Below are 10,573 nucleotides of genomic sequence, written 5' to 3' on the forward strand. Positions count from 1 at the left end.
AGCAACACAAAGTTGCTGTGAAATGTCTTAATGCACATCATGTGCCCAGAACAGTGCCTAACGTTTTAATTATACTATTCTTGAACTAAGGTCAGATACCCAACAGTAATCAGGACCAAGGTCAACGTCTACACAAGAATCCCAGCGGCCTGAGCGCGCCGCAGAACTGTAGCCCCCACTTTCTCGAGTCTCCGCGGGATTGGACTTCCGCCCCGGTAGTCATGGCCACTGTCCGATCCCCTTTTCAGGAATTCCGGGAGAATCTGGAAATCTGGAGGGCAACTACAACAGAGAACTCGGTAGAATTGTTCAAGATTGTCCATCTCAATCAAGGAGGCAGGACGACAGTGATTTGCCAGCGAGGGTCTCCGATTGGCCAGTGCAGTACTGGGCCGGCAAATAAGGGTGTTGCGACGGTTACCCATAGGCCAGAGCAGATAGGGGCGGGAAAACGAGGTTAGAACGACAGCAATTGGCATGCGCGGTGTGACGCGAAGCCTATTTGCGATTGGCCCGTAAGGCGCGGAAGGCGGTGTGCGGCTTCGTTCGGCAATTATCCTCTAGAAGGGATGCCGACTTTTGATTGGCTAATACCTCTCGGGGCGGGCAAAGTGAAGAAGCAAGCGGTCTGCGATTGGCTGCAGGGACTTGGGGAAGGCATGCAAATCACGAAGGCAGCGTGCGATTGGGTAGCACGGAGCGAGGCGGTCATCCAGGACGCGGGGTGACTGGAGATTGGCCGGCATGGGCAGGGCGGACGGGTGTGCCAGTTCCTAGGTCCCGGCAGGCGATGGCGTCCGGCGGCTGGTACTGGCTGCGCGGCGTTTGGGCCGCAGGGCAGCCCCTGTTCCAAGGCCGTGCGTTGCTCGTCACCAACACGCTGGGATGCGGTGCTCTCATGGCGGCCGGGGATGGAGCGCGCCAGTCCTGGGAGATCCGCGCCCGGCCCGGCCAGAAGTTTGACCCGCGGCGCTCAGGTGAGGGGGCGAATGCTGCTGGCCTTTGACCCCAGAGGATCTTTGGCCCCAACCTCAATTCGGAGACCTGTGACCCGGACCCGCGTGCCGTGACCCATGACCCGTGACCTCAGTCCCTGGCAAGACCCTTGACCTCAGCGTGCACCCTAGACCGCCCCTCCCCGATCTCTGTCCCCTCCCCCCTCGGGGGTCTTCATCCTCTACCATACGTGGGGTTTCTGTTCGCTCCCATCCTGAGAGTCAGGTCCCCGCCCAAACCCTGGTCTGCTTCCCTCTCTCTTACACTGAGAGACCTAGCGTTGAGCACAGGATGCTACACCCGGGGTAGTCAAGGGCGCAGCGTCTGGCCCCAGCCAGCCTAGGATCGCGCCCTGGTACCACATTGCCCTACCCGCTGTGCCTCTGTTTCCTCCTCTGGAAAGCGGGGCGATGGTAGAACCCTCTGCCGCGGTGGTGAGGGAATGAGGGAAGAAAATGCAAACCCAGCTCTTGGAATGGTACGTGGCAGTGGGGCTAGTAATGGGTTGGGCTCTGGGAGGGTGTCAGGCTTACCCAGGTCTTAGACAGGGAGGGAGTGAATTGGGGGCTTTGCTGGCCTAACATGCACCCCCTGATTCTTGGACCGCCCACAGCAAGCATGTTTGCGGTGGGCTGCAGCATGGGCCCTTTCCTGCACTACTGGTACCTCTGGCTGGACCGCCTGCTCCCTGCATCTGGCTTCCGTGGCCTCCCAAACGTCCTCAGGAAGGTCCTCGTCGACCAACTGGTGGCCTCTCCCATGCTGGGCGTCTGGTACTTCTTGGGTAAGGAGCCCCGTGAGCTTGGGCTTTGCTTCTCATAGGTCGGGAGGGACAGAGCCAGCTTTGTGTTAAGGATGTGGAGACCCATTACTGAGGCACCTCCTGAAGGCTGGGGTACAGTGGTGATAGGACAGACCCAGTGGAGGCAAGTGTGAATGGCAGAATCACAGACAATGATGCTAAATGTAGGAAGGATGAAGACAGTGTCTGATGGGGCTGCCCTGGACAGTGGTTGGGAGAACGTCCCAAAGGAGAAGACACTCAGCTGAGACTTGAAGAAGGAGCCAGCAGGCAAGGGGAACAGCCCATGCAAAGGCTCTGAGGCTGGAGGAAGGGGAGCTGAGACTGATGTTGACAGGGCACAATCATCCTAGGACCGGTAATAAAATAGCCTCAGCCTCAACAAGGGTGTGTGGCGTTTGCATCCCTCAGGGTACTCGATTATTCACGACAGACCTCTCTCCTCTCACCTCTCTCCACTTGTTCTGTTGTTTACCCACCCTAGCCACCCTGCTGTTCTGCCCTTCCCACTGCAAGGCTTTTAAGTGTCCTGTTTCCTCTGCCTGAGACACTGTTCCTCAGGCGTCCTACCCCACCTGCTCTACTGGCGTACGTACTCCCCAGGCTCTGACACTCTCATTTCTTGGTTTCCTTCCTAGGCCTTGGCTGCCTGGAGGGCCAGACCCTGGGTGAGAGCTGCCAGGAGCTGCAGGACAAGTTCTGGGAATTCTACAAGGTGGGCGTGCCCGCCCAGGCCCCGCCTATCCTTCATCTCTACCCCCTTGCATGTGTCCCTCCTCTCCCTTTCACAGGCACCCCCTTTCAAAGACCCACCTCTCAGAGCCACCTGGCCCCACCCAGGTCCCTCCAGGCCCCACCTCTCACTGCATTCCCCCTCCCCATAGACTGACTGGTGCGTGTGGCCAGCTGCGCAGCTGGTGAATTTCCTCTTCGTGCCCCCCCAGTTCCGAGTCACCTACATCAACGGCCTGACGCTGGGCTGGGACACATACCTCTCCTATCTGAAATACCGGGTAAGTGCAGTGGGCACACCAAGTATCCAGGGCACTCCTGGGGGGCCACATGTGTGAGCCCCAAATGGCAGTACAACTACGCTCCAGGGTGCGGGCCTCCTGTGCCTGCGACACCCTGCACCCCATGGTGGGTGGGTGGGTTGCTGATCACCAGCGGGGTGAAGACCAAGTCCATGTCTTCTGTCTGATGTGACCTCGGCCAGGTCCCTGCCGCATCTGTCCGGCAAGGCTGACCCCAGCTCTGACGGGTGGAGGAGGTTCAGTGAGGAGCCCAGAGGGATGAACAGCGCCTATAACCAGATCCTCTTGTGTGGACAGGTCCCAGACCCCCCAGCGCCCCCAGGCTGTGTGGCCCTGGGCACTGTGCAGACCGAGCTGCCCCACACTGCCACCACATGCCAGCCAGGGCAAGACTGAGCCTCAGCTGACCAGCCACCTGGGCAGGAAGGGGAATGGACTGCTGGACCCAGTCCTAGGCCCACCCTGATTCCTAGGCATCCAGTTGGGCTGCCCCTTCCAAGCCCACTGCCGGGCCTCTGTTTCTCCATCTGGAACACAACCATGAAGAAGGACCGTCATCCCCCAACCCTTCTGGGAGAACCTCAAGTGACTGGTGACAGATATTCCATCCTCAGCACTGGGCCTCAGCCAGCCAGCTAGTACCAAGCCCTCAACACTCCTGCGGGCTGGGCTCTGGGACCAAGGTGGGTACATCGCCCATACCCTTGGAGCAGGGCCCCCAGAATTTGGACCCTTAGGTGGGGCTGGGTAGCCTCCAGTCTCATCCTCTGTTCGTGGACCATGGAAGTACAGAGAATTAAATTCTCTTTGTAATTGAAAATCTTGTGGATTAGCAAAGCCAGCACTGGCAGGCCGGCGCTCATAGGGACACTGTGTTGTCCATTCACTTTATTGAGTGTGTGTAGTGTTGTCATGACATCTCCTGGGGGGACTGGGGGGCATGTTTGACACTCATGACATCAGAACAGGTCTGGTGGGAGGCGGTGTCCCAGGGTGGTGAATATCCACAGCAGCCCCCGCCCCCCTCCGAAAAAAGGTACAACCTTGGGGGCGAGGAGCCAGGCGGGCCATTTCCTGGCTCTGACCCACCCCGTGGTCCGTGTCGAGATGCCTGCAGCCACCTGGACCTACCGTGTCACAGCCAGGGGGCTGGCAGGTCTGGCTACCTTGCATCATGCAACCAGACTGCCCTGGGGTGTCATCCAACCCCCTCTTCAAAACTGATAACTGTTGATGGGGGTGAATTTATAAAAAGGTGGGGTCTAGAGAGAAGGATGAGTGGTGAGTTCACGGGGCCACGACACGCCACTGCAGAGCGGGAACAGGGCTGTATGTACAGGGTGGGGCACGGAGCAGGTGGGATGCCCGAGCCCCTGGGGGACATCTCCAATAAATAAATAAATAAATAGCTACGATAATAAATAGGGTGATGGGCTAAATCAGGGCAGGGGACTCACGCCCATGGCCAGTAGGGGCCCTGGCTCAGGCCCAGGGGGCGGGGCCAGGATGGGGCGGGGCAGCTCTCAGCAGGCGCAGTCCTGGTGGGGGGGCGCCTGCTGGTCCGTGAGCTGTGGGCCCTGCTTGGTGCCCGTGACTGCAGGATCGGCAGTGTCCAATGATTCGGACATCTTCTCGCAGATGACATCCACCAGCCGCTCAAAGGTCTGCTTGACATTAATGTTGTCCTTGGCGCTTGCCTCAAAGAACTCGAACCCTGTGGTCGGGGAAGGGAGGGGTGAGGACCCTGGTCCCCCCACGCGGAGAGACACTTTTCCGAGGGCAGGTAACACCTGGACATTCCCAGTGCCAACTGCATGTTAAAGGCCCTGACAGGTCCCTTGGGGAAGCAACACTGGACTGAGTCGGCCTTTATTTCCTGCACTCCTTTCTTCACCCTAAAACTGTCCCCCCTCACTGTCCCCACAGCCCTGGTAAGACCCACTTCCCTGCTTCCACCATCCAGCCTAGCCCTGGCCCTGGCGGCATCCGACATTCAGACCCAGGCCTTCCCCTGCTCACATACTCTCCATGGCTCCCTATTGCCCTCTGAAAAGTCTGGCTCCTCAGCTCGTGCTTCAGGCCCTGCAAGATCAGCCATATTTCCTCCAAGTGACCCTCATGTTCCAGTCACATAAAACTGTTTGTCAAAAGGATCTTTCCCACGTCTGGCCTTTGCCTACACTGTTTCTTCTGTCTGAAAGACCACCCTTTTTCTTTAAGTACCAGATCCAAGGCCTACTTCCAGGAAGACTTACCTATGCCAGGCAGAGCCTGGCTCCCCCAGCTGAGGTCCCTCCCTCTCTCACAAAGCTGGAGGCCTCTCAAGGGCCCAGCAACACCCAGCACAAGCCTGGGCAGTGAGAGTATCAGAATGAATCAGAAACTTCCTGCAGAGCGAACTCCTAAGCATCCATCAACACTCACCTCAAGGGGTTTCCCTGGTGGCACAGTGGTTAAGAATCCACCTGCTAATGCAGGGGACACGGGTTCGAGCCCTGGTCTGGGAAGATCCCACATGCCGCGGAGCAACTAAGCCCCTGCGCCGCCACTACTGAGCCTGTGCTCTAGAACCCGCGAGCCACCACTACTGAGCCCGCATGCCACAGCTACTGAACCCTGTGTGCCTAGAGCCCGTGCTCTGCAGCAAGAGAAGCCACCGCAATGAGAAGCCTGCACCGCAACAAAGAGTAGCCCCCACTCGCCGCAACTAGAGGAAGCCCGCGCACAGCAGTGAAGACCCAATGCAGCCAAAAATAAATAAATAAAATAATTTTTTTTAAAAAGTCTCACCTCAAATGGCCCCTGGATCAAGGCCAGCTTGCAGAAAGTATGAATCATCTGGATTCGAATCCAGGCCCCATCCTGGCTTTGCTGTGAGACTTTCGGTGTGTCTCCTCCCCTTTCAGGGCCTCAGTGTCCCTTTCCTAGCCTGTGGGTGTCCAGCCTCGCTGGGTACTCACCCAGGTGGTCAGCCAGCTGCCGACCACGTTCCGATGACACCACCCGCTCATCCTCCATGTCACACTTGTTCCCCACCAGCAGCACCTGGGCATTGTCCCATGAGTAGGTCTTGATCTGGGTTGACCTGGAGGAGGTGGTGACAGAGGAGGGTTAGGGCTTGGAGAATCTGAGCTCCGCCCCCCTTCCCCCTTCTCCCCGTCCTCACCCCACCCCAGCCCTCACCTCCCATTAATTCTTGAGGGAGGCAGGCTGATCCTCCTCCCTGTCTTTGTCCTGCCAGGAACACTCTCTGCAGGTGTCTGCTCCCACAGTTCACTGCTCTTGAGAGTCCCTCTTTCAAGCAGCCTTTCCCATCCTTCCCAGATCCCCCCCACCCCCAGAGAAGAATTCTCACTCTTAAACAAATTCAAACATTTTCTCAAAACTTATCATTACTCTAGTCAGAAAATGTAAATCTTTATATCCTCTAACCTATGCAAACTGTCTTCATATTTTCTGTCCCTCCCAGATTTTTTTTTCCTATATGTTTACAGTTTCATTTTTCCACCTGAAACCCTGTTTCCCATTATTTTGAGCTGATGCCACACTGTTTTAATGATTATAGATTGATACCAGGGCTGGGACCCCAATATTGTTATTTACATTTCTGCCAAGCGGCTGGGGCTCCCTGATCTCTGCCTGTACCCCAGGCTTTACACCAAGCCTAGCTCAGAAGACCATCTGCGAGCAGGTAGGGGCACGCTCACCAGTCCTGCACCGCATTGAAGGACTCCTCGTTGGTGATGTCGTACATGAGGATGAAGCCCATGGCACCCCGGTAGTAGGCTGTCGTGATGGTCCGGTACCGCTCTTGCCCCGCCGTGTCCTGGGGAAGAAGAGACAGGGTGTCAGAGAGGACACACACGGAAACTCCTCAGAGTGGGTATGAACTCTGAGATGGTCAAGTCCAGCACCCTCGAGGCCCAGAGGCACAGTGGGTCAGGGAGAGTGAGCTGGCTGCCTGCACTGGGAATGTGGTACCCAGTCATCCTAAGGTACCTACAGGATTGTTCCCTCATTGATTCAACACACGTGTACCTATGCCACACCCTGCGCTGGGCACTGGGGACACAGCTGTAAACAAAATGGACCAAAGTCACTGCCCTTGTGAAACTGACAATCCAGTGCAGGAAACAGACAGTAAACCTGTGAAAAGGTAGAAAATGTATCGTCAGAGGGTGGCGAGGACTGAGGAGAAAAAAGCCCAACAAGGATGGGCAGCGTGGGCTGCCTTCAATTTTAAAACTTGAAGGATGAGGGAGGGAGCCATGTGGGGATCAGAGGAAGGACAGTCCAGGCAGGAGGCACAGCCCAGGCAAATGCCCTGAAGTGGGACTGCATTTGGTACATTTGAGGAATAATGAAGAGGCTGAGACAGAGATGGAAGGAGACAGATGAGATGGGGTAACAACGGGGGCAGACCAGGCAGGGTCTGGCTGCGGGGAGGCGTGCGGGTTTTACCCGGAGTGAGGTGGGAGCCGTGGAAGGACTGTGGGCAGGGAACGAGCAGTTCTGACTTGGGACTTAGCAGGCTTCCTCAGGCCTCGGAGGCGTTGAGGGAAGTGGCCAGAAGACCCTGACAGAGGAGGCTGCTCCTGTCCCAGGGAATGAGGTTGGGGGTCAAGATCCCTCTCAAACCTGATACAGACACACATGGAGGAACTTGAACATGGGGAAACTGAGGCACCAAGCAAATGATGCCTCTGATGATGTCAGGGTCAGGAGAGGACCCAGCATTTGCTCCTTCCCCACCCCTGAAGAGCACTGATTAGGCACTGATGGAAGAACAGGGGCACTCTCTTCAGTGCCTCTAGCCCCTTGTACACAGTAAGTGCTTGATAAATGCCCAGTGTGTAATGAATGAATCTAGACAGGAAAGCAATAGGCAAAGTTGGGGCTGCTATTCTCGGCAGGGAGAGTGATGAAGCCAGAAGCCCCCCAGCTGGACCCACCCAGATCTGCAGCTTGATCCTCTTATCGTTTCGGTAGATGGTCTTGACCTTGAAGTCGATGCCTACAGTGCTGACAAAGGCAGGCGTGAAGGAGTCGTCTGCGTAGCGGAAGAGGAAAGACGTCTTGCCCACGCTGCTATTTCCGATGATGAGGATCTTGAACATGTAGTCGAAGTTCTGGTCTGAGGACTCCTTCTGCCCATAGCGAGAGTCTGTGGCGGATGCCATCTGGGGATGCGGAGCGTAGGCGAGCGTGAGGGGGTCTCCCTCCATACCCAAACACCCAAGCCCAGGTGCAGGATGGAGAGCTCCCAGAGAGGGACGAAGACTACCCTTATCCCATCAGGAGCCCCAGTACTAACAGTGCGGCCCACGGCAGAGGGCGGGCCATGACCTTGAAAGGCCCGAGGTTTCAGGGGAGAACCTCAGAGCGAAGGGGATGGAGACACCCCTGCAGCCCCCCTCCAGCAGGCCTGCTCCCCAGGTCCGGCTGTAACCTAAGCACTACAGCTGCGCCTGGAGGGGTGACTACGGCCTGCCCCACCCCCCATCAATCATTCATGTTCCTCAGAACTGAGCCACGCGGGCGCACGTGCACACGCGTGTACGGTACCACGGGGACGCATGTCCGCAGTCCTCCTCCCAGACTCCCAGGCTGGGAGAGCTCGGGCTGAGACAGCTACATCACGTGATAGGAGCGGGGCGTGCACACGCTCACGTGCACACAGCAGGGGACACACTCGTGCATATATGAGCGTCGAACACACGGTGCACGGGACAGAGCCTGTCTGCACGCCGACATGCATATGCAAATGTGCAAACCCACCCGTGCGCACTGCGTCCTCCACCCATGCAGCCAAGTACACGTCACCCACACTGACACGCATCTCCGTGCACATATGCACACTACTGTGCACGCACACGCACAGCCCACGCGTCTCCCTCCACATGCCTGAAACACGCACAAACTTGGATCGGGACCTCAAAGGGGTCACACGAGAATACCCTGGTACACAAGCAAGGGTACACACAGATCCGCCCGCACAGGCGGGCGCGCACACTCGTGTGCACAACACGCGCACGCGCACGCACGGAGCCTCCCGCGCGCACAGCTTCCCGCAAGGCACTCGTCTCGTCTCCCCTCCCCCTCCGCCGCAGAGCCGGGGGTGGAGAGATGGGGGTGGGGGTGAGGATAGGGCAGGTAGAGGGAGCCGGGGCCCAACCCTTCCCCAGGCTCGCGACCGCCGCATCCTTCCCCTCATTTTACGCCGGCCAACTTCGTCCCCCTACCCCAGCCCATCAGTCAAATGAAGGTTATGTAGGTGCTCCGAGAGGGAGCGCACCGGACCGTCCGGGAGCTCACCTTGCCCTACACTGATGCGGCGGCGACCCTAGCGGCAGCGACTTTTTTGGCAGCGGCGGTGACAGGGCCCCCAGTGCGCTGATGTGGGGCTGCGTGGCAGCGGAGGCGACGGCAGCGGCTCAGGCCCCTGCAGTCCGCGGTGACGTCCTGCAAAGAGAGGGGCGGGGCTTCACATGCAGATGCGGTCGTGACGCCATTCTGGGGAGGAGCCACAGATGGGGATGTGGTCCACGGTCGCACGCAGAGCGGGGAGGGGCGGGGCTCTCACGCAGATTGACGCAAGAATGGGGCAGGGCCCAGCGAGCGCATCCAGTAGCTAGCAGAAGCGGTGCGGGAGGGGAGGAAGCGCCTGCCGGCTCCGCCTCTCTTCAGCGTTAGGGAGGCGGGGCTGAGAGGAGCCTTCTCATTGGTTTAAGTTCTCGAGCGACGGGCTAAGTAGCCAATCAAAGATTGTCACTCCCTCCTCCTGGCCAATGGCGGTTCCCGAGCGGTTGAAGGGACGAGAGGTTGAGGCCTGGGCTGAGCATGGGTCTTCTGGGGGTGTTCCCCTTCCCCGCCCCCATGTACCCAGGTCGGAGACTCAGGAGGTCCCCTTTCAGTCCAGGGTGCTGTGACCTCTCCTTAAACGCTCCCTATCCCCAATTTCAGAAAAGAGGAACAGAGGTTCGAGAAGATGCTCCACGTCTCCTATTTATTGGGTTCAATATAAGTAGAAAAGAAGAAAAAGCGGAAATAGGGGTCAAGATAGACTCCGTCTAATTTCAGTTGTAAGACCGCCAAAAGGGGCCGGGCTAGTAGATGCTCCACCCTGTTTCTGAGATGAAGAAAGAAGAAATTGGGATCAAGAGAGTCACCCTTCCCCACCAATTTCCAGAAAAAAGGAAGGGGCTAGCGAACGCTCCAGGAACCCCTTTCCTTCCTGCTCCCCATTTTCCGGAGAAAAATTCAACGAAATGGCGGAAGTAGGGCAGAAAAATGGCCTGTCCCTTAAACTCGCAAAGTCTGCGGTAAAAAACCTGGGAAACGGAGGATACGAACGAGGTTCAAAGACCCAACAATAAAGACAAGGGGTGGGAGATGTTTTACTCCTCCCTGGTTCCTGAGTTTAAAAAGACAGGGACAGAGAGTCCTCCCTCCTCCATCCTGGCAAAATGAAACTCAGAGATGGAGACTTTGGGGTCCAAGGTGACCCGTCACATCCGTCTTCATGTGAAAAAGTCAGAGTTGGGGGAGGAGACCTTGGCCTCCATTCCAGGTCTCCTGCCCTCCGCCCCAACTCCGGTCCCCACATCCGGCAGGGGGCGTGTGGCCCCAGGAAAATTCTGATCTCCCTGATTCCTCCTCAGGAGACGAGGGGCGGGGCTTGTCTTTTTTATAAAAAGCTCGCCAGCTGCAGAGGCGCCTAGAAACCAGAATAACTTAGCGC

At 57.5% G+C, this 10,573-nt stretch overlaps 2 protein-coding genes across 2 annotated transcripts; one reads left to right on the forward strand and one right to left on the reverse strand.

Annotated features, from left to right (window-relative positions):
- The first annotated feature begins 715 nt into the window (after positions 1-715).
- MPV17L2 (MPV17 mitochondrial inner membrane protein like 2) lies at positions 716-3,652 on the forward strand. The gene is made up of 5 exons (XM_059062528.2): positions 716-977; positions 1,610-1,780; positions 2,437-2,513; positions 2,683-2,811; positions 3,130-3,652. The coding sequence occupies exons 1-5, from the start codon at positions 791-793 to the stop codon at positions 3,226-3,228; spliced, it is 663 nt and encodes a 220-aa protein (XP_058918511.1). The 5' UTR covers positions 716-790; the 3' UTR covers positions 3,229-3,652.
- Positions 3,653-3,705: 53 nt separating this feature from the next.
- On the reverse strand, positions 3,706-9,422 carry RAB3A (RAB3A, member RAS oncogene family). The gene is made up of 5 exons (XM_059062530.2): positions 9,148-9,422; positions 7,785-8,012; positions 6,540-6,658; positions 5,793-5,917; positions 3,706-4,546 (listed from the first exon to the last, which is right to left on the reverse strand). Exons 2-5 carry the CDS (start codon positions 8,010-8,012, stop codon positions 4,356-4,358), a joined length of 663 nt encoding a protein of 220 aa, XP_058918513.1. The 5' UTR covers positions 9,148-9,422; the 3' UTR covers positions 3,706-4,355.
- Between the last annotated feature and the right edge of the window lie 1,151 nt (positions 9,423-10,573).

The sequence above is a fragment of the Kogia breviceps genome, chromosome 4 (genome assembly GCF_026419965.1).
Source record: "Kogia breviceps isolate mKogBre1 chromosome 4, mKogBre1 haplotype 1, whole genome shotgun sequence".
Taxonomy (NCBI): domain Eukaryota; kingdom Metazoa; phylum Chordata; class Mammalia; order Artiodactyla; family Physeteridae; genus Kogia; species Kogia breviceps.

What these genes read in the sequence shown, in the direction of transcription:
- MPV17L2 (XM_059062528.2), top strand. Translation starts at nt 791, where the DNA reads ATGGCGTCCGGCGGCTGGTACTGGCTGCGCGGCGTTTGGGCCGCAGGG. An exon ending in AGTTCTGGGAATTCTACAAG is followed by an intron (nt 2,514 to 2,682) that starts GTGGGCGTGCCC and finishes CCCTCCCCATAG; the next exon opens with ACTGACTGGTGCGTGTGGCC. An exon ending in TCTCCTATCTGAAATACCGG is followed by an intron (nt 2,812 to 3,129) that starts GTAAGTGCAGTG and finishes TTGTGTGGACAG; the next exon opens with GTCCCAGACCCCCCAGCGCC.
- RAB3A (XM_059062530.2), bottom strand. Translation starts at nt 8,012, where the DNA reads ATGGCATCCGCCACAGACTCTCGCTATGGGCAGAAGGAGTCCTCAGAC. An exon ending in GGATCAAGCTGCAGATCTGG is followed by an intron (nt 6,659 to 7,784) that starts GTGGGTCCAGCT and finishes CTTCTTCCCCAG; the next exon opens with GACACGGCGGGGCAAGAGCG. An exon ending in TTCAATGCGGTGCAGGACTG is followed by an intron (nt 5,918 to 6,539) that starts GTGAGCGTGCCC and finishes CACCTCCTCCAG; the next exon opens with GTCAACCCAGATCAAGACCT.